This window comes from Bradysia coprophila, unplaced genomic scaffold, assembly GCF_014529535.1.
Source record: "Bradysia coprophila strain Holo2 unplaced genomic scaffold, BU_Bcop_v1 contig_138, whole genome shotgun sequence".
NCBI classification, from domain to species: domain Eukaryota; kingdom Metazoa; phylum Arthropoda; class Insecta; order Diptera; family Sciaridae; genus Bradysia; species Bradysia coprophila.
Genome location: NW_023503409.1, coordinates 1,006,175 through 1,030,013, shown reverse-complemented (window position 1 = coordinate 1,030,013; position 23,839 = coordinate 1,006,175). Strand labels below are relative to the sequence as shown.

General features: G+C 32.4%; 2 protein-coding genes across 15 annotated transcripts in view; one reads left to right on the top strand and one right to left on the bottom strand.

Annotated features, from left to right (window-relative positions):
- Positions 1–17,987, bottom strand: part of LOC119073248 (ELKS/Rab6-interacting/CAST family member 1) — a 31,751-nt gene extending 13,764 nt beyond the window's left edge. For 5 of the 14 annotated variants that reach the window (XM_037178581.1, XM_037178582.1, XM_037178583.1 and 2 more), the window contains exons 1-8: positions 17,633–17,987; positions 11,218–11,385; positions 10,802–11,014; positions 10,326–10,741; positions 8,319–8,468; positions 8,123–8,219; positions 7,982–8,037; positions 3,248–4,051 (exon numbers count right to left, since the gene is read on the bottom strand). In XM_037178581.1, coding sequence (XP_037034476.1) covers positions 3,248–4,051; positions 7,982–8,037; positions 8,123–8,219; positions 8,319–8,468; positions 10,326–10,741; positions 10,802–11,014; positions 11,218–11,359 — 1,878 coding nt within the window. In that variant the 5' untranslated portion in view covers positions 11,360–11,385; positions 17,633–17,987. Of the gene's footprint in view, positions 1–3,247; positions 4,052–7,981; positions 8,038–8,122; positions 8,220–8,318; positions 8,469–10,325; positions 10,742–10,801; positions 11,073–11,217; positions 11,386–17,632 lie in introns of those variants that run through there. The other 9 variants (XM_037178591.1, XM_037178592.1, XM_037178594.1 and 6 more) reach the window with 4 other exon arrangements.
- A 3,350-nt stretch (positions 17,988–21,337) lies between these two features.
- The window catches only part of LOC119073279 (protein Wnt-2), a 33,288-nt gene continuing 30,786 nt past the window's right edge, over positions 21,338–23,839 (top strand). The window contains exon 1 of the mRNA XM_037178663.1: positions 21,338–21,889. Within this exon, the coding sequence (XP_037034558.1) occupies positions 21,846–21,889 (44 nt within the window). The 5' untranslated portion in view covers positions 21,338–21,845. The remainder of the gene's footprint in view (positions 21,890–23,839) is intronic.

The following is a 23,839-nucleotide window of genomic DNA, read 5'->3' as shown; positions in this document are numbered from 1 at the left end:
ACTAGATTTTTTTTAAATATAATTGAATCGCGTTGTTGTTAATCGGAAAATATAATATCTGATGATTTGTTTATTTATATAGGCGACGTATACATAGACAGCAAGCATGCCACCATTGAATCGTAGTATATGTTCGAGAAATTACTACAAAATCTTTTACTTCATTAGTTTTAAGGTACATTATTTTGCTATAAAAGATTAAATTAGCCAGAGGTCATTGCTAATTTCTGTAAAATTTCTGTAGCAATAATATAGAAACATTCATCACAGTAATTCTGTGTGATACCACAGATATGGTAAAGTGAATCGCAATACTTTTGTATTGCAAGGTTTAAATTTTTTATCAAGTTTCGTCTATATATTCGAATATTATATGCATTTTTGCAGCGTAGCACTCAAAAGCAATGAATATTTTATTTACAGAAAAATAGAGTTGAAGTGCCATTTCGAAGGAAGCATAAGTTATCGTATTGGTAACGCATACATCAGCATGGGTAGAATATGATACATTCATGTATAGCAGAAAAATGTACATTTTTTATTGGTTGAAAATGAAACAAAAAACGATTGAAGAAAATCTTATCAGCAAGCGTTTATGAACTTCTGGTAGCTGGCACACCAGATGATTGATGTTTGCGAATTCAAATTTTAGCATGAAAATTGATGGCATAAGAAATGAAGGGAGTTCGAAGCATTATAGATTGTAGACAATCGGTTGTTTTGTCAACGACAAAAACCGTTGAATAAATAACGAGGTGAAGCATTAAATTCTAAATAAAATATGGAATGCTCATACGAATGTTGCTATAGGTTATGTTTCCGTTATTTTTTTTTTTTTTTTTTTTTTGAGAATCTATAAGTAAATTTATCTAAAAATACGCAATCATCATGCAAAAGATTGCATATAAGGCTACGATGAGTTTACAATAATCTACTTATAAAAAATAGTGGATACTTCTAAATAGTTTTATTTAACGAAAATATAGATGGTGTGTACCTTCTAGGCCTATCTCTATTTTTATAATTTTTTAAAATTTTGAATACTTGACTACAAAATATATTCATTTATTTTTCGTCAAATTTCGTGGTAATGTGGTATAGCATGCATTTAGATTTTATCAATTTTCGTTTTTTTTTTGGTTGAATTTTCTTTTTGTTCTTTTTTTTTAATTCAAATATGTACACACACGGATAATAAAATCATTCACACACACAAAAACAAAATTCTAAATTAAAACGTAAGTCTCTTATTTGGTTATAAATGCAGTTTTCATAATGTTAACAATATTAAATTTAGGAGCATAAGATGATTTTTCATTTGTTTTTTTGTTTAAAATTAGGCAAAATTCAATTAAGACAACTGTTGGTTGCGGCTTAATCGAATCGAACAACGAGCACAACTTGATACAAGTCCTTTTTTTTGATTGAATATATCTGAGGTTGATTTCTCATTTATAAAAACTACACTTATCAACTTTTTGAACACAAATAATGTTACACGAAGCTAAAAACTATAAAACTTTCAAATGATAAAATGTTCTACGAAAAACGGTTGACGTTGAATTTAAATATATTTTTTATACTTAAAATTGCATATTACGAAATATAGTTTTGAATTTTATGAAATTCTTTCGTTAATTAATTTCTACTGTAATAAACATTGAGCAAAAATAGTGCATTCATAAAATTGTAAATTAAATTTACAATAATTAATTGACAATGTTCTGTTTATTCATTTTTTTTTCTTCATTGTTCTGACGACTAAAATCGATAGATGATTCATGTTTAGATGAGTATATGACCTGTTCATTTAAGCCCCAATCTTATTCGCTATATATCCGTTGCTTCTTTTACCTAAATCTAATAACGAAATGTCGAAAGCTAGCGGATTTTCGAATGAAACGAGACTATACTGAACAGATCCTACGAGCATTATCTAATTGATAGTAACTTTTATTGCTTTATAATTTGCCCCAACCATCATTGGACATAGTTTCATAATTTCGTTGTTATATTTGAAGGATATCTTAAGGTTAAAAAAGAAAAAAATCACCGCCCATCTGACCTTTCGAAAAAAAAAATCACATTCAAAGGTAAGCGAAGACAAAGTACTTAATATCAAAGTCAATTGTCATTACACATTTCGTCGTCGTAATGATAATATTTACCAAATAATAAATACGAAAGTCAACAATACACCGGCTGTTAAACACAGCTACATAAAATGTATTCGTTCGTTGTTCTGGAATATGGAACGAGAGAAAAATGTCTCAACAGATTTCTATAGAAAAAAGGCAAGCATTTTATCGATCGATTTTATTTTTCTTTCTTCAATTCTATTAACGGTGACTAGTCTATAAATAAAGTGGAAATAAAGAAAGTTGAGAAAACGGACAGCAAATCATCATCAGTGAGTTCTTTTCTATTAAATAGAAGCAATAAGTTAGATGTTTCCACTGCAAATCTCGTTAAAATGAAGCAAACAATATTTTTTTTAAGAAAATAAATTTGGGATTAGGGATAGCGACCTAAGGAGCATAACAAAATTGTAATAAGAGACCAAAATCCGTTAGTAATTTTTAAGAAAGTTTAATCGTTGGCAAAGGATCTTGCAGAGTGAGCCAGAAATTTTTAAGACTTTGATATTATTGTTCTGCGGTTAACTAGCGACCGAATTGACTAAAGAATCTACGACGGAAAATATAAATTTAGTAATCGCTCGAATTTGTTACAGCTCGTTCTAAAAAATTTGATGGACGGACTATCAATTAAACAAACTCCCTTATAAATGATAAACAGTGAATGATGAGTGATGAATTTAGTAAAATTAAACAAACAAAACAAAAATATTAAAATTTATAACTTGGTGTTGGATTGATATCGTCTTCATAAATTGATTTACTGTTTCAGTGTTACTGTTGTGAGTATATATATAAGGTCTGATTATCTCGCTGATTAACTTCCTCGATACAATTCAAAAATGACAAAATTTGAAGCATTTGATCACAAATTAGTAAATCACTCCAACACCACATTATCATCTCTTGCATCAGTTATAATTAGAGTCAATTGAGTTTATCATTTATTTACACTTTTCGTTAACATTATTTTGTTAGTAAATTTTCTATATTTGAAAAACTCGTTTTTAACTCAAAATTGGTTTTTTCGAATTTGTTTTTCATTTAAATTGTTTTTAGTCTTTTTATGAGTCAATTGACAAAGTGTCTACATCAAATTTAAAACTTACTTGTCGTTTTGTTTCGCCCTGTTTTGTATAATCTAAATCTAGTTTCGGTATTTGATAGTGATGATGATCAAAATGTTGATTGGAATATCCCGAAAGTGGATATTTAAGACTATGGTTGTATGTATCGGCTGTGGTAGTTTTTAAATGTGATGGAAACCAATTGGATGTATGGGACAGTGCAGGATTTGATGCATGATGCAATGGTATATGGCTACGCGATTGTGACATTAATCGAGTTTGAGTGAATAAATTGGATGGACACGCTGGTAAGTATTGATCGGTACGATTGCTGTATGTCGGTCGCGAGTACGCAACATTCGAGAATTGTTTCGGATTGGATAAATAGTCTAGAAATGTCGATTGACTCTTGTAGTTTGGCTGAGAGTAAATGTTCGGGTGCGATGAAAAACTGGTTGTTATTGGCATGCTCAGTAGATTATCAGTTCGATAGGATGACGTTAGATCACCACAATTTAAAGTTGGATAGCTGGATATACCATCGCTTGACAAATGGCCTCCGTCCAATATTTGCTGTGAACGATTTATCGATTTCGTTGTTTCGTTTAACAAATTAGATAAATGTGCTTGTTCGGATGCATTTTGCATTAGTGTTAAATAATCAGTCATTGAAGCGGATGGAAGGCCACCTATACTGTATCTTCGACGTGGCAACGGAGACGTTTGGCCCAGATTCGTAGTGGTATCATATAAATTACTGTATGTGTTTCCAAAACAATTTGATTGGCCGTACATACATGTACCCAGTAAATCGGTCGGTGGGCTTCCCAAGTTGTAATTATACATCTGAAATTTTCCATGAAAGAAAAAAACACACGAATGTTTGAAATGGGTTGCTTTTTAGTCAATTAATAACAATCTATACGATGCGGTTTGATTTGTGCATTCGGGAACAATTTTTTTAAACCTAAAAATGTTTATTAGACTGAATGCGTTTAAACAAAAAAAAAACTTAAGAAAAAAGATAACAAAAGCAGAAGTAACGCGAAAACTATGGTTGAAGTCAATTTATCAACATCTGTTATCATCAGCGACAACAACAATAAACGATGAGCTATGGTATGTGTTGTCTTATATAACAAACTGTTTGCTATAACTAATAAAGTAAAAGATCATATATTAAATACCACGAGATACTTTCAACAAAAAAGTAGCAGATTTAACCAGAGGCTGTGCTGGCAACCCAATTTCTTGAATAACGAACAAATGGAAAGAAGTAAGAAGTAGTGTTCGATGTCTAATTTAAAAAAAAAAACTTTTTACCTACACTTTGAAAAAATGTTAAATGAAATCATGACAAAGAAAAAATAAATTAATAAAAGAAAACAAAAACGCATCGTTGTCTAATTTAAAATGCACAAACCATTCGGCCATCATACATTTTTCTAAGAAACATCCGATTTTCCCCGATACTTACGGACTTTAAGGCCCCAACATGAGAAAATTTATTCACACTAATTTTTCTTTACTTTGAACATACAAAATGTAATTTTAACATTGAATTTATGCTTAAGATTTTCTTTTGATTGTTTTCATTTTACGTCGTCTGAAAGAAATTTTGTTTTTGTGTGTGTAAACATACGATTTCTTTTAGAAAATCTGAAGGACTCGTCTTGATATGAATTTATTTTGCGTGAACAATTTCGTATATATTATATTTATATAGAGAAAGGTGCAAGTTGATGTTTACGTTTATGATGAAGAAATAAAAGCATTTTTTTTATAAAAAATTTTGTGATTTTTTTATAAATTTTTCGTCATTTTTGAACGAAGAATAGGAGGAAGTAAAATGTGTGTAAAAAGGTACTGTGTTGTGTTTGAAGGAAAAGTACGCAAAGAAAGAACATAGAAAATGTGTGTGCTTAAGAAAGATATACAAAATCAATAAATCATATAATATAGGGCTATGTGTGTATTTTTGTACCACAAACACAAAGGATGTCAATTAGAATTAAACGCGTTAAATTATGATTGATTTTGAATAAATATGATTTTGCGATAAAACATATTTATTTTATCTCTTTTTGTATGTCATTTTACATGAACAACATCAATATCAAAAATGAAAAAAATAAGTTAACGAACGAACGAACAACAACAGGAATAACAAGTGCATTTTTTTGCCAATATTATTTCCTATTTTCCATGTTTTGTTTTCAATAACTTGATACCCGATTCGTTTTTAGCTTTAAATTCACTTTTTTTGATTCAAATAATTCGAAAACCGATTGGAAAATTTAATAGTTTAATGTGGAGCCATTATTGCCGATAAGTTTCGTCAAAAATCTTTAAATGCTATATTTTTTTGACGAAAGAATTATGTTAAAGTGAAAAAAACAATAAATTCTTGATTATAACAAATTTTTAATTTGGTAAATTAATTTTTTGGAAAAAAATATAATTTTTTTAATGAAATGTGTGGTACAAAAGTATCATTTTTTTGACGTTTTGTAACAATATGTGCCCATAATTATCGATAACTAATTTAAAAAAAATGAAAAATTTCATTAAATAAAGAATTAAATGAAAGAAACATTAGAAATAAAATGATAAATGAATAATGATTGTTAAAAATGTAAGAAAAATATTTTTTATTTACAAATATATTTTGTTTTTCAATGTATTTTTGAACGTGCCAATTTTGTAATTGCGTTATAATAATACAGTCAGTCGTTAAGTTAAGTTAACAAGATTTATATATAATAATAATTCTTTCGCCAAACTAAATTTTACATTAATTAAAACTATTGATATTATTAAAATTGAAACGAAATTAATGTATGAAAAAAGAAAGAATGCCCAATGAATAGAATAATATTTAATGCTGATAAATAGGAATTTCATCTAAAAAATTAATGAATGTTTAATGGAATAGAAAGTTTTTGTTAGGATGCATTTTGTTTAAGCAATTATAGATTATAACATCGTAACAGTATGCTGATGCTGATTATAAGAGTAGCTAAATATGATAAAAGTTTATCTTTTATAATTCAAAAATCTGAATTCACAAAATAGTCAACGCTAACAATTATATTTAATGAAACATCTGTTAAACGCAATACACAAAAAATAATCTAATAATTATCATGTATGTGTAGTATAAAAGTTTATTAGTAGCACACCGGTAATACGGAATAAATAAATAAGTGAATTCGATGAACAAAAACGGATTATTTGTCATTTTATTGGTGTCCCATTGAAATTTCGTGTTTGTTTATTTATTCTGTCATTACGAAACTTTTAATTGTATGCCAATGAAAGCCTTGTATATTTACAAATTTCATGATGTCGGTCGATGGTTAACAAAAACTTTAGTTTTTCAAATTTTAAAATTTTTCCTTACATAAAATCGATAAAATTATTACAGGTCGACGAAGGGCGGATATGCTTAGTTCGGTACAAATTGCAGACGAACTCAACATTATCAATAAGAACACCACATATCATTGTGTTTTCAGCTCAAGATAGTCTTAAGAATAAATTGAAATGATATAATTACAGGAGAGAGGGTAGTCAAATTCATTTTTTTTATTCAACTGAAATTTACCGAAAATGTATTCTCGATAAATTGAATAGGTTAATTTAAATCAAACATGGCAGCAAAACAAAATTGAAGAAGTTGCTCTAAATTTACACTGAATTAAAACGGAGCGTATAGAGCTCAACTTACATAAATGTGCAAACAAAACCTATGAAATCCGAATCTTCTTATGTTTCGTTATTCCCAAAACGATAGTTCAAAGTCGTTTGAAAGTTTATCCACACGACATATTTATTTACTTTATGGAAGACGTTTACGCCATACACATTCATAACTTACATTTACGACCCCGAGTATGTAGTTATGTATCTCTTAAAGATCAATTTCAACTAGGGCATTTTCATTTATAAGTGAACAGGCGGCGCGTGTAGATACTCTCGACACACGACTTTAGATAATCTTTTTGGCAAATTATAAAACGTTGTTTTTTCTGTTAAAGTATTGTTTATGTCATCATCTTGTTTGAATATGTCGTACCATATATAAACGTCCCCATTGAATAAAGAGATATATCTCTCCGAGCTGTGTCAAGTTTTACGTTCCAATTATTTGCTTTTATGACAACCATCGTTTGAATCTTTGAAAATTCTGCGTCTCAATCAATGGAGTTCTTAGTTGTGCTTGACGAATGATTCAAATATTAATCGAAAAGTTGTATGAAAGACAGATCAACTTTGCTTAGGTGTTGTGACTGAGCTTCGATTTTTAATGTCAATTTTCGATAAACCATGAGTTCATGCACGTGTTCAAACGATAAAGGTATGAAGAAGGAAGCAGACGTTCGCGAAAATTTATAATCCGTCAGTAGCTACCCAACTTTTTTCTATAATTAATTATTAAAATACAATTATGCTTCAATTATTTCCACGTCTCCCAATAACTCGTCACACTTTTGTTGACTAGCATGAACTGTTCGTTTTAACTAAACCAATTAACTATTATGTTTAACCACCGACAACTGCGATACTCGAATACAAACAAAATTAGTCGCACAATGAGTGAATGATTAAACTACAAAGGAAGACAAAAAAGGGTTCATTCTCGTTGCATTTATCTACCTAATGTTTGGTATATTACCAATAAAAAGAAAATACTGCACTCTATTCATTTCCATACACTGACGTGCTCAAATGAAAGAAAATCAACATGAAAACAAATTGTTTTTATGAAAGTACCTGTTTCTGTGCCATTGCTTGCATTTGTTGAAACATTTGTCGTTCCTCTTCTTTGCCTATTAATACCACATTCGACATGGAATAAATAAACGATTCCGTTGAAACAAATATGAAAACAATTTACTGTATTTTCATACACACCCATTCCCTTATTTTGCAACATTTCCAACAACTTTTTAATACTTTCGTCTCTTGTAGTTAGTGTTTGCTTTTGAGTTTCAATTCTCAGTTCTAGTTCCTAATGTATGTGTTATGTTACACGTTGAGTTAATAAATAGGATGCAAGTAATTCATTTGCCTTTAATTTATGAAATCATTTACACTCAGATGTACAAACCTTTATCGTATCCCTCAGAATAGCTATTTCTCGTGTCAGGTGCTCATTTTCTGCATATATTGCTTCCATTTGCTGTTGCAATTCGATATTTGGCTGCCGCATTCTCATCCGAAGTTCCTCTTCTAGTTGCCTAACCAACATTGCTTGTTTCTAATGTGCATGTTGTGTCGGATTCGAGAAGGAAACAAAAAAAAATTATTTGAAATAAATTTGGTGTAGACGTGGTTGAAACTTGGAAATAACACGGAAATCTTAAAAGTAGTTTTCGAAACAACGAAAAAATGTAATTGTGTTTGTCAGGTTACATAAAATGAAAGTCGAGATAAAAATGTAGCCATGGAGGAATCATATATACTATGCAAACATATTTGAAGCCACTGTTCTCCTTTCCACAGAAAGTTTTCTGATAAAACTTCAACTGGAACAATGTGCTTTTTATCGGATTCGGTATTTTCTCTATGCGACCCCCAGGATAAACGTGGAATACAGCATTATTAAATGAAGATTTTCTGTTAAAAAATAAATTGCTTCTATGGATTTATGTTTATATACATATAGACACGTAGGCGTTTTGTTTCGAGATATGGTAAATAGATTCAGAGCTGGAATGGCCCTAAGGGAATTATAAAAGCAAAGAAAACAATTTCCTTTGTTGCACAACATCAACCGGCAAATAACTATTCGAATGAATACATTTTTACGCCACCCTCTGATACTGTAAAGGACTCAGACATTCTTGGTTACTTGTATATTCGAAACCCTTTTTCGTGCGGTTTTGATTGAAGTTAATTTAATGATGACAAACTTTTGAACATAGTTGAATAACGAGACTATATTCTGACTTCATTTCAAAAAGTAGATGTCACTAATCCCAAATTGCTAGGATGTGCTTCAAATATTAGTGCATACATCTTCATATTTAGTTTAGTATGCTTGGTAGTATGTATGTACTTAATATCATTGCATTCACTGTCAGCGAATGTCTGAATATCAAAATTTCTCTGAAATTTGCCACGTATATAATAAACGCCATGGTAAATTATTCATAGGACGAGCAAGTAATATATTTTAACAATGGAGTAGCAGACTACATTCTCTCCCAGGAATATTTCATGTTTTATTACAAAATCTTTGTCATTGTTGTGATCACTTTACATATCATTTTAATAATACCCATGTCTACATGATGTCCTACTTTACCATTTTCTGGATAAAACTCTTCGACGAAAAGGGTGGAATTTTCTTTTCTTTGAATAAATAGAACCCGTTTTCCGTATTATATTGTAGTGATTAAGTCAGTAAACACACATATTACCGTAAAGGTCTCAATTGTCGCCATTTTTAATGTTCGTGTGTCGAATAAGCTTAATTTGTTAGTGCCAAGTTGATTCGACGAAAAGATGATAAGAAATTTGTTGATTATTCCAAAACAATGCAACAACCGATGGTAATGCCAATGTAATGCAGTGTCTGTTCATTTTTCATGAAAGATGGCCGAATCTTACAACTTTTTAAGTGTTATGCTTAAGTCGGGGCTGAAGTAAATACAAAATTTCTTATCACCAATTACGGACACATTAAACGTATATTAGACTGGGTGCGAAGGTAAACGAAAACTCTGAAATGTTCTCGATTAGCAATAATTGCAGTTTGAACAGCCTATCAATTTTATGAAGCCATACGATTACTTGACCGTCTATTGGGCATTATAGTGAACAGCAACTGATTACTACATTGTAGAGAACTTGACCACATTGCCATGTGTTCAATGTTAAATTTTCATTTTTTCATGAGTTTAAAAATAGTTTTATAAACAAAATCAAAATTCAAGCAGCTCCGTATACAAATTTGTTGAATTTTTTATTCGTAATCGGTTGAACTATAACAGCTTATATATCAGATGTACAGCTCATTAAACGGGCACTGCTCAACGGTTTTCAAATAATTTCAACGAAGCAATTATAATTCTAAAATTAAGAAGTAAATAAAAACAATCGATAAACTCACCTGATTTTCACTATTCAGTAACTTAAGTTGATCATTAATAAGGCTGTATTTGGCGCTTTCCTCTTTACGTAACGCACGTTCTTTCTTTAACTCCGGTGACCAAAATGTTTTAATACTATGCATGGAACTACCTAATTTTTGATTTGTCAGTTCTAGTTCTCTTTTTAGTTGCCCTAGTTCACGCTGTAAATCCGAATTTTGGTGGTGCAGCTCGCCTAAGTAGCCTCTGTCACCGGTCGGCATACTCATCGGATTCGGACTTTGTCTAGCTGATCTGCCGTAGAGTTCATCTTCCAAGTATAGACCACGTTCCAGAGACCGATCTCTAGATCGATCGCGTGGCTCTCTGATTGGAATGAATTCTCTATCATGTACGTCGACTAAACCACCACGGTCTAGCGACTGATAACGTGTTCCTAATAGTTTTCGTATTGTTTGAATTGTATATTGTGAACATCAATAAGTTTATAAATTACTTGGATAGTCCATTGAATGGGATATTGGCGGTCGACTCGCACTACGACTTCGGTGATGTCCTCCGCCAGCTGGACTAGTCGGTTCATCCATATCTCTGTAATATGGACTTCCCATTGCTGCAACAGAATTATGATGGTGATAATTTGATGATGAAGAGGGACCGTAGTGCAAAGGGGAGGAATTATCTGAACGGGTTTGACGTAATTTTCGTCCTATAAAAATAATTCAAATACGGTGTGGGGTGAAACCAAACGGATGCTGTGAATCATGCTGAATGTTTTTTTTTTGTTTATTTCATGCGTAAGTATTTTTTGTTAAATGAGCGAGGTTGGGGATTTAAGATGTGCAAAATGGAAAATCAAAGAGAGTTTATATAGTTGCTATTGTCATTCACATTATTGTACAATGGTATTACCTAGTGGACTGCCTCGTGATCCGTAATCTCGTGATGGTGAACGGTCAACAGTTGGAAGCTCTGTGAGCCTTCTGCCTGTACGGCCTGGACTTCTTGTACCTGAGCTAACTGCTGCAACTGAATTGTAGGGTTCACGAGACATAATACGCCGCGTGAGCGCGGACTAGCCTGTAATGTGAATATTAATTGATGATATGAATAAAAGTGATTGAGAACTATAACTCTATTTTTGTGAGAGAGAAAACTCACTACAATAAAACGTAGTAAGAGTACCTACATCTACAACATTGGGTTTCGAAATATTATCGATCGGGTCGGGAGAAACATGAATTTTCAATTAGTCATTTTAATTTATGCCGATTCGTAGTTCGTAGAACTCTAGTTCTACATTTCAAATAAACTGGAGTTGATTGAAAATAGTGCGGCACTATAAAACTTTTCCCAAAAGTTTACGTGGTTCTCGTCATTTCACTGCCAAAAAGATACACAAAATACGAAAAATTTCAGACGATGAAAATATTTTGGAAACGACAAAAATTCATAAAATGAAAATGTTAAAAAAGATAACACAAAACTTTTCCAAGGATGGAATCAATGCTATTTTCTTCGGTGCGTATTTTCTTTTCCATTATTTTCCAACTTCCTGTATGTATCTATGACTCTCATCTGTGACATGTCCCCCAGAGAATCTCTTCAGTTGTTGATAAAACAGACAAAGTATTGTATTGTAGCAGACACAAATAAACGCTGGGTTTCGAAAATCGAACCCAGAGAGTTTTCATGTATCAAGATGTGTGTCAAACCAGTAAAATTTACAGTTTACGTGATTTTTTTTCGACTCCTGTTCAGTGATTTAACGAAGCAATTTAAATATATATTTTTGTCATGGCACATAGGTCACATCCCTGAAAATATCGCCTCTCAACCAACAAACAAAATTATTGGAATTGACGTAAATCTGTTGATTTATGGTCTACACGGATGGACATGTCTGAATCAATTTGCTTTGCTACCTAAATTTAATCTGTGATATACGACCAACGATAAAATGTATTTTAAAGGAACTGACCAATTTATAAACTTTGAAGCTAGTCCAGCATGTAGTGGAGAAATGTCCAAATGCAGGAAAATAAAACGGGCTTCACGGATAAACTTGTTTGTTGGGAGCAATGTAATTGAATCTTATTAATTAGTCTTTTGTTCGAGACTTTCCCTAAAATTAATTATATTTACAATTTACTTTCAACTGTATGCATATATAGTGTTCATTGTGTTGTACACACTGTGACGGTAAAGGTTTAACAAATTCTCATTATTTTTTATTCCTGTTACTATTTGCTATGACATGCTGTACAATGTCGACATGAAAAAGCACTAGTGTAAAAGAAATATTACTCGACAGTTTCGTCTATTTTTAGAATTAAAATTGAAAATGTTTCTAGTGATAATATACAATATACATGTCGAGAGGCTTGTGTGCACTTGAATGGATTATATATACAAATTAAAAATGTTTTCGTTTATAATCAATAAAACAATTTAGGCTTGCGAGGATCCTGGATTGATAGAGGTCACAAGTTTTATTTTAAAAAAATATGCTGAGGTGAGTCAAAAGGTGACGGGACATTGCGCTACCATAGGACTATCGTCTCGAACGGTAATATCGTCCAGAAAACGAAAATATGTAGTTTTGGGCAATATTATTGCTAAGAGATAATAATATTAGCCGAAAGACATTCACAATCGCCCAGAAGACAATAATATAATCCAGAAGATGATAATGTCGCTCAGAAGATGAAAATATCACCGAGACGATAATATTGCCCAGAAGATGATAGTGTCCACCACAAAATTTTGTGTGATATCACCCTAGGATAATTTCAATTCAATTCAATTTGATTATTCAAAGAACAAGAAGGAAATGAATCCTTATACACATGCTCAGACTTTCTGGATGATAACATCGCTCAGAGAGTGACATTGTCTCCTTCTGGGCGATATTATCGTGCTCTGGGTGAGCAACAAATTTTCGTCTTCTGATCGATATTATCGGCCAGGATGCTCACATATACCAATCAATGTAAGGATAAATTATCTGTTTTTGTTATACTTTTGACCTGCATTGTCCATTCAAATTCAACCTAAAGTCAGGAAACATCATTTAACTCATTTAACGATATTTTGCTTGGCAGACATTATGTCTCTCAAGCTTACGAAGTACTGAAACCTGAAACTAATAATCATTTCTCTTGCGAGTTCAATGATTGACTCGTTCAATCAATCCCCCCGCATAGTTTTTTTTTGTTCTCATTTATTATTCATAAAGTCCAGACGATTAACCGAACCGTACACATATTTCATATTTCCAATAGATTCTTTTCTATGTGGAATGTTGTAACAACGTAAAACAGCACATGAAATAAATTATTCTACAGAATAATTTTCCAGCCTTTTATATATTACAACCTCAGATCGACCATTACACAACATCGTTGGGTGTATTTTTTGGGGAATTATATCGATGTTGTGTGTCTATTTTGTTATTACATCTTCACTCTGTGGTAAATACAAAAAAAACTGAATATATATAACAACACCACGATTTGTAATGATGTATTTTCGGTTCGATTTCGATTTGTACTCTTCCGTATCGGAAATATAAAGTCAACGTATACATAAAAGGGAATAGAATTTTCAGAATGTTATTTAGCTTGAATATTCAAGCGATACAATGCAATTACTATTTACGTTTGTGTTAATATTTTTGCGCTGAAGTAGAATGTCAAGTAAAAAAATCGTTTTCTTTTAAGATATGTGTCTACCGTCTACCGACTGTTTGTTATTATGTTGTGTACGATGTCGATGTATACGTATAAAAATTATAATATACGATGATATAAAACAGCTTTATGAAAATAGAGAAAAATTCACATCCTACTTCACAACGTGCTCTTCAGAAATTGCTGCCGGCAAAACCTAATGGTACGTGGATTCACAGCCACATTTTCTTTTCCATTTGTGGCAACTGCCAACGTCTGTATAAAATTAATATAAGTATATATCGCCTACACATATAGAGCACAGCACCACTATAGATTGTGAAAAGTCTAGTGTAACTTCCGAGTTTTAATAGAAGTTTGCTATATGGGATGTTTGGTATGCTATCGTTGCTTCACGATAAAATGTAATTAAAGCGGTTGCATTAAAATTATTATTTTTTTGGACGCTTTATGTGATGACTGATGAGTTGATGGTAATTATCTAAGTTTTTTTTTTGTAAATAGATTTTCTCATGCTGCTCGTGTGAATTAAATATTATCTATATGAGTAATATGATAACGTGAAGCTATAAACAATGTGACATTATAACCTCTAAGTATTTCCGTATTTTTAAATAACAGAAAAAAAAAGTTTGGAGACCATAAAGGGAAGACTCGTCTCTATGTATATAAATCTATAACTCAACATCACTCAGTTTATACGAAAATTGATTGTAATATTTTAACAATTTAATAATTATTTATGTAACAAGCATCGTTTGAAGGTGACACTAGATGTCAGATTGCCAATCCGAGGCAGCGCCGAGGTTGTTAAGACATCGTTTGCGATAATATATCAGCATACAATTCGTGTTGCAATGCATACACTGTTGCATACAACGTTTTATGCAATGAAGAAAATCGAATAAATATCGAAGATATTCGTAGTGTGACGTCAGCAACACGTGGCGTTTTTCGCACTAGTGCGATAAAGTCCCTTGTAAATCCTTTATCGCACTGCGATAAAATAAGTTCATACAACATTGCACACAGGCTGCGTAAGTTGCAGACATCATCACTGAGTTGCATAAAATAATTATGCAGAATGAAAATTAGATCAACGAATCAATCTAAACTTCTTCCCAACCTAATGAAATATTTTCCAATACCCAAAATCAATGTAAATAATTAAATTCTTAGTTGGCAAATATCTTCAGGAATCAATTAATCTAGTGATGACAGCCACAACAATCTAAACATAACCGAAAAGATTGTGGAATGGAATGTTGATCTCACAAAATGCTTTCCAGCTGAACTATTTATGGGATGTTATGATATCATGGATTAATAACGATTTTGCAACACAAATTTGTCTGACATGAACGTGTATTTAGCATTTTCATTGGAATGTTGGATCGTTGTTATGAACAATTTTTTTTCATCGATTTAAAACCGAGAGAAAATATAAATTGGTGTCCTCTACATATTTCTGAAACGAATATCCATTCGTTAACGACAACAACAGACAAAATAATAGATGAGCTCTTGCTTGAAATTGTTCCTTCACATGTAAATGCAAGTGTAAATGAATAGTATAAGTAAAGAGGTAAAAGATTTTTAATCAAACATTAAATGATATATCAAACAAAAGAAGTACTAGATTTGATGGTATTGTGACTATACTCATGGTCTCTGTGAAATTTTAATTTTTTACTTGTGTTCATAAGTGCATTCTGTGGACAACAGTCACATTTCGTTATTTGTGATCACACTATAAATACAATAAACTACCTCAATATTGCTGCTGCGTAAATAACTATTAATGTAATTTCAAAAGACAAATTTTATGTTTTCATTAAAGGCAAAAAAGTGAATGACCAGTAAAAATGAATGAAAATATTATATCTTGCCGTAGGCTGGCAAGGTCTTTTTTACTCCTATTTTTTAGTACACTCATAACTCAAACATTTGATGGTTGGTAGTAAATATATTCTTGTTTTAAGAAGATGATAATCACTGATAATTTCATCAATTTATAGGCAGCTCCCGATGATAATCATCTCCTATTATACTGTTACCGACTATCAATCACCAACTACCAAATATTTGTGTTATGTGCGAAATAAAGAATTTCTTATTATCGACCGGTTATGCCCATCTTTTAGTTGGTACAAACTATCAGCAAATATTACCATATTTGTCTTGGGGTTGATATCATAATATTACAACATAACCAGTCGAAATTGGTTTTTTAGATAGAAGACGGTGAAAGTGTGCACAATAGGATTTTCTTCGAAGCAAGAACACCGAAATATTTAAATGTTCGACTACGAAATGATATCGAGCGACGTTGCGTATTTTTGTCGAGAAAATGAACATGATTAACATTTAAAAAGGCGAACATAATAACACTTTCCATAACCATTACCCTCAAAACTATCTCGTTAACCTATTTCAAGCACTAGCAATCGATATTAAATTCCACAGAAATTCTTGAGATGTGTCCACTTAATTGCAATTCCAAGAAGTATTGAAATTCAGTGAATCAAATAAAAAAAAATCCCTGTCTTCAATTATGAATGGCTTTAGCCATTACATCTTTATGTTGCAGAACATCCACAATTTATATTCATGTCACGGAATCGAATACGAAAATCTGCAATCACATTCGATAATTTCCGTTCTGAAGTAAAAATAATAGCAGAGAATTATTTATTGTAATCCAACTTACATTTTCCCAAAATAAAATAACGAAACGAATGAACATCAAACGACAAACGTTTAAAAGTTACAATGATTCACAATTGAAATCCATTAATACACATTGTCGATTTCCGTAAAGAATATTAAGCAAAAAGAACCGATAATAAAACCATAACACACAGAAAAATTCACAGGGGTGGTATAACTTGAACTACATTGTATTGTTGTTGCTAAGTAATTTTGCATTTTTATACCAGCCCTGTTCGATTGTCGTCCGAACCGAGAACGACTTGATTTTTTTAATTTTCCCAAGAAGTCTAAATTGACAACATCAATTTCTATCAAAAAATATTTTTGTATTGACTCGACAATTGCAATTGCGGGTTTCGTACGCGATTTCAGAACAATTTGAACGCTTAAGTGGGTATGAAATTGTACGGCAAACACTACTCTAATTGAAGTTTGTATATTTTGTTGGAAAGTTCATCGATTTTTTCTTCTTCATATAGCGAATTTTTTTTCCATTCCGAATACGGTTGAGCGTTTTACACCAAAATGGGGTAGTAAGAATGGATGAGCACACGTATACGTGAGAGTGAGGGGAATGGAAAATGCAAGTTGGTTAGGAAGTTTATTCATACTTATTTTCTAATACGTTAAATTGCAGTACTAAGTCATTTTAATTTCTTCCGATAATAAAATACCCGATAAACGGATATGTTAAATCCAATAAAGTGGCTGGTTGGATAATTCACACAGCTTGTCATTTTGCTATCCCATCAAATTATATGGTAGCACATATGGATTGTGTACATACTCCAACTTATAACATTCGGACAGATGAAAATACCCCATTTTCCATTTCAATTGATTTTCCTCATAAAATCACATTTTTATCAAAGCCAAATATGTTCACACCACAAACTTAACTAACAAAAAAACATTTCTCTTACATCAAAAACACTTTTCCACTTTGCAGTTAGGTAAAAACGCAAGTTACTCGATTTCATAAAACCAAATTGTTCACAAAAATTTCTTTCCAATAAAATAGTAGAAATGGTCCCCGTTCGTGTTGAAAATTCGATCGAAACGTTTAGTCTTTCAACATTTTCACTTTGGTTTAATGCATTTAACTTAGGCGAAAATCGGCCAATTTCATGTACAGCGATGCCCCAAGGGGCCATTGTTTCTATTTGCCATTAAATGGCTTAGTTTTAAGGCCAAATTTTGCCAATAAACTGGACAAATTTGCAGTTGCACCGAGACCGAAACACACGGAAAATTTTTTTCAATTCTACACTCTTTCGACTGTGCTCTACAATTGAAAGGGATCAATGAAAAGTTAAAATCGTGCGTCTGCGTACATTCGTATCGTGTTCGTATAGTGATATGAAAATATTAGCTTTCATATGTAATTTAGTACGAATGGACGGGTGGTGTGTCTCGGCTATGTGAATATTTTCATGATTGTTGATTAGGAATTTATTTCTTCTCTACATTATTGCTTTTCACTATAGAAACGCCAATATTGTATGAAAAATGATTTCCACAGTCGACGTTTGAGCAACACTGTTTGGGCAAATTTTATTAACATTTTTCTTATTAGGATAGCTATTCATCAAATTAATTATTCATTCGTTATGGGCTCATCTATTACCAACTTAAATCAATGAAACATTTGATTTTTTGTTTTAAAATTTGAATTAACAGAAAATACAAAAATATTTCTCTCCACATTTTTCGGACTAAAATCGTATAAATGAGCTTTCGGAATATGGTTCGAATATTCGATGTCATGGTATAAAGCGAATTCGATGATATATCGAGTTGTAATGTTTCTACTGAGATCAATATGATGTATGGGCAACCAGTTCAGTGTCGGTCTGTGTCTGTTACATTAAAATGCATCTTTCACTGTAAGTCAAGGGAACAATTTGCTCACGTATCTGTTGTTGTCAGAGCCTCATATTTGGGGAATAATTCCCAAAAAATCGCTTTTTAGCCCCGTACGAAGTACGAAGGGGCTTATAGGATTACGATGCCGTGTGTAATTGATGGAATTCGAAGCAGACGGTAAGGGCAAAGTGTTTGCCTATGTTTATAGATGACGAATCTGCAATAAAAATTTGGTCCGTCTGTCTGTCTGTCCGTCTGTCCGTCTGTCCGTCACGTCGATATCTTGAGTAAATCAAATCCGATTTCAAAAAATTTTTTTTTCCATGAAAGATAGTCAAAATAGTGAGGCTAAGTTCGAAGATGGGCATATTCGGGTCGGCCCTTTGTGAGTTAGGGCCACCTAAGTGATTTAAGGTCTTTTGGTGATATTTATGGCAAAATAAACGATGGAAATGTAAATGACACGGCAAATGATAGGTATTGTCAATACCAATCCAGGAAAAAAAAGTTTTTTAAAATCGGGTGAGTGGACCGTGAGTTAGGGCCTTAGAAGTGAAAAGCTACTAGGGCCCTATGTGTATTTTACATAGAACTCAAGTAAATTTCATCCGTTTTTCGTAATTTTTGTTTCATTTGAAAGATAATCGAACACCGAATAGAATGTTGTTGAAAAAAAAATTAAATTTGGGTCCTTGGACTAAGGCCGCTACTAGGGCCCTATGTGTATTTTACATATAACTCGAGCAAATTTCATCCGTTTTTCGTAATTTTTGTTTCATTTGGAAGGTAATCAAAGGCCGAATAGAATATTGTTGAAAAAAATTAAATTTGGGTCCTCGGACTAAGGCCTCTACTAGGGCCCTATGTGTATTTTACATATAACTCGAGCAAATTTCATCCGTTTTTCGTTATTTTTGTTTCATTTGAAAGGTAATCAAAGGCCGAATAGAATGTTGTTGAAAAAAAATTAAATTTGGGTCCTCGGACTAAGGCCGCTTTTAGGGCCCTATGTGTATTTTACATATAACTCGAGCAAATTTCATCCGTTTTTCGTAATTTTTGTTTCATTTGGAAGGTAATCAAAGGCCGAATAGAATGTTGTTGAAAAAAAATTAAATTTGGGTCCTCGGACTAAGGCCGCTACTAGGGCCCTATGCGTATTTTACATACAACTCGAGTAAATTTCATCCGTTTTTCGTAATTTTTGTTTCATTTGAAAGATAATCGAACACCGAATAGAATGTTGTTGAAAAAAAATTAAATTTGGGTCCTCGGACTAAGGCCGCTTTTAGGGCCCTATGTGTATTTTACATATAACTCGAGCAAATTTCATCCGTTTTTCGTAATTTTTGTTTCATTTGGAAGGTAATCAAAGGCCGAATAGAATGTTGTTGAAAAAAAATTAAATTTGGGTCCTCGGACTAAGGCCGCTACTAGGGCCCTATGTGTATTTTACATATAACTCGAGCAAATTTCATCCGTTTTTCGTAATTTTTGTTTCATTTGGAAGGTAATCAAAGGCCGAATAGAATGTTGTTGAAAAAAAATTAAATTTGGGTCCTCGGACTAAGGCCGCTACTAGGGCCCTATGTGTATTTTACATATAACTCGAGCAAATTTCATCCGTTTTTCGTATTTTTTGTTTCATTTGGAAGGTAATCAAAGGCCGAATAGAATGTAGTTGAAAAAAAAAATTTGGATCCTCGGACTGAGGCCGATACTAGGCCCTATGTGTATTTATACTCAAAAATTAAAATTTTAGGGCTATTTGAAATTTTTGTTTTATTTGAAAGGAACGTCGTACGGGGCTTCGTAATTGCGCTATGCGCAATTTCTAAGATGTACACATTACATAATAATTTCACTTTAACTACTTTAACCGGCGCATAGGCTTACGGTCAAAGTAGGGTGACAGACGCACTAAGGTCACGTACGCAATAGATATACGGGTTTGTACGGGGCTCAGTCGCAGCAAACGCTCCAACTGTTCTGATGGCTCGTTTTTCATTTTTATAAATAAATGCTCGTAAAACATCAGAAAGAGTTCAAAAAGGTTTAAAACTAGAGAATTATTGGGGATTAATTTCAAAATATTAGGCTCTGGTTGTTGTTCATAAATTTTTAAGATTTGACTTCTTTTACTAGCAATAAACACAATCTATCGGCTTTGTGCTCTTATTTGATTTCTAGCAAATTTTCATTCTCACATCATATTGAAGAAAAAGGAATAATATGTTCTATTACAAGAAGAAAGTATCAATAATTATGGCTGTGGAGTAGATGAATGAAGTGTTATTTTTAATTGTTTGAAAACTTTATGTTCACCCTTGATCAGCTTGTGCAACACTTGCTTTTTTACTTCGTGTTTCGAACCACATCGAATTAAACATGCAATTTACGAAGATTTTTTTACCGAACACTATACAATTTAACAACAAGTTTTTATAGATAAGCTATAAAACCTTGAAGTTCTTAAACACGCCGTTTAAATACATTCAAACGAAAATGATCCCTCGAATTTTATTTATAAAAAAAAATACATAAACTGTAACTCTTTCCTGACGTTGCATTTCAATTCCTTGTTTCCACACATTTCGTTTCTTATCTTCTCCAAATAAATAAAAGAAAGAAAAAAAAATTCAATGCTATGTATAAGACTTCATTATAAATGCGTTTAGTTATTTCATTCAGTCAATTTGAAGTTCATCGTACACCTTTTCGAAAAGATATGACTTAGTCGTCAGTCTCTGTGTGTTGTCTGATCGTTACAGTATACCGAACCGTTTTATACGAATTTATATGTACAACACACACCCCAAAATCTAAATATTTTCTAAAAGTAAAACAAAAACGTTCAATAAAGATATTAATGTCGATAACGAGAAATTCGTGCGGTCTCGGTTCGGTTATATCATGAGTTATTAAAAACGTATCAGAACACATATAATTATGATGATCGAAAAAATAACAAATCTTCTTAAGTTAAAAGAATATTTCAACTAAAAATATTTGATAATTTATGTGATGGTATTAAAGAGTTAAAATTAATAGTTGTCTTTGAGAATTGATTGCTTCTCTAGAAATTCGGTTCTCCGGATGCCCTAAGGATATTTGAATATTGAACAAATAAATTTAATTTTATTTTTCTTATTCTATATGGAATATACGATTGGATATATAAAGAGAAAACTGATATTGTTAGTAATGATTTCGAGTGAATATTAATGTCACAAATTATATGAATCGGCGAGAACCCTTTCTATCTACAAAATGTATGAATACATGAAAGAGAAAGTGCTATGGAGATTAACTTTGTAAGTAAAATCATAAATAAAATCTATTTTTTAATTTCATTTTTTTTATACATTTTCATAAACCTAAATTTGCATCAGAATATAAAACAAATTCAATCCATGGAGTGGATTCTATTCTTAATAAAAGTTACCCTAATCTATTTATCCAGAACCATGGAAACTAGCCTGATTCAGAAGAAACAGGAGAACTATAACTTAGATTAGCAAACTTAAACTAAATTAATCTCACATAAACACAAAACAAAAATTTTAGAATATAATAGATTTCATCTAACTTCTTCAAATCGAAAGTTTCCATTGTACAAGCGGTGTTAGAACGTTCGTAACATTTGCTAACAACTTCTTCAAGATGTAAATGAATTGAATTGCTTCAGTACACCATATACCTAGAGTCTCTATTGCAAATGGAATGATTATGTAAGAGGGATTCTTTTGAAAAGCCGCCTACCAAAATCGGACCCATTTCGCCTGGGATTGATATATACATGGTTTGAAAGGTCTTTGCCAGTAGACCTCAAAACAGGCCTCACACGGTCTCTAGCCACACCTGGTTGCTGGTTGAACATCTCCGAAGTTGGTGAAATGGTGATTTTTATCCGAATTTTTTGGCCGTCATAAACGATCGTCCCGGGCGAGAGTGGGCTCGTTGCAAGCGCAGCGCGCAGCGCTGCGCCTTAATTCATAACTGTCCCGGCATCTATTACACGATGCCCGCAGGGCATCGTACTTTCTAAAAATCTAAAAAGTAGATAGGAGCGTTTCTTAGGGTGGCGAGATGGGAAAAAGTCGAGTTCGGACCTAGATTAGGACTGAGGCCGTACCTCGGACCTAATGATTTTACGGTTGATTTCGGTAGAGCTTTTGATGCTGATTCAGGAAATGTGGGTCACAAAATTTTTTTATGCGTCGCTTGGCCGCTAGGTGGCTTCAAAGTCGGAATTTTTGAAACGAAAACTGGCTGCCATTTCGCGTAAAATTAATGGATTGGCGTGAAATTTGTGTCTAAAGGGTTTTCGAGGTCGGCGCTTCCGAATAAAAACATTTGAGAGCGGCCACATGCATGTGAGCCACCGCAAATTACCAAAAAGTGGTTTTTTGGGTGGTTTTTCTCAATTTTCTCGAAACCGTGTCCATAGGATTAGATGAAACTGAAATCGTAGATAGCCACTGAAAATACCTATCGATTAAGGTGCATATCAATAGATTCCATGGTTTAGTTTCCGAGAAAAGTGAAAGAAAGTGCCAAAAAAGGGGACCAACTTTGATGTAGGTACGCCCACAAGATGGCGTCGTAGAGCTTTGGTCTCTTCGGAACAAATGTTCAAAAATGAAAGTTAAGGGGTGTCCTAGAACAAAATTTTTATGCATGAGGTCAGCAAACCGATTTAAGATTTTGAGTCACACGATGTTCCAAGAGCCTTGAGGGGCGGAGTTGAGATCTTTGTGTCGCTTAAATTTCGTGTTTACGCAGACAATATCATCATCGGCCTCATCATCAGCATCGATTCAAAGAAAAAGAATCTGTTTTCTAAAGTTCCAAGTTCGGACCGGCAATAATCTAATCTAATGTAAGCAGTTGCTGCTGGATCATTTTCCTAAAACAATTTTTCGAAAATAAAAATTTGAATCAGTGCATGTTTATGAATTAAATTACCTGCGAAAAGATAAGGCCTATCGATTGTACAACATTTGGTCATCAAACACTAAACATTTATATTAAAATATTCGAGTTTCGTTTCAAACTTTACAAAATTCCAATTGCATCAAAGAACCATTTTGTAGTTTGTAAACATCAACAATGTTTCTGATTGATATACGTCAAAATGGTAGTGCTAAACGTACTAGATCAAAAGGTGTCAAAAATGGTACGCTTTTTGTGAGCGCTAAAATTTTTAAAAGTTCATGTTCGTAACTTCACGTGCAAAGGGAAACTAATTGTTATATTTTGTC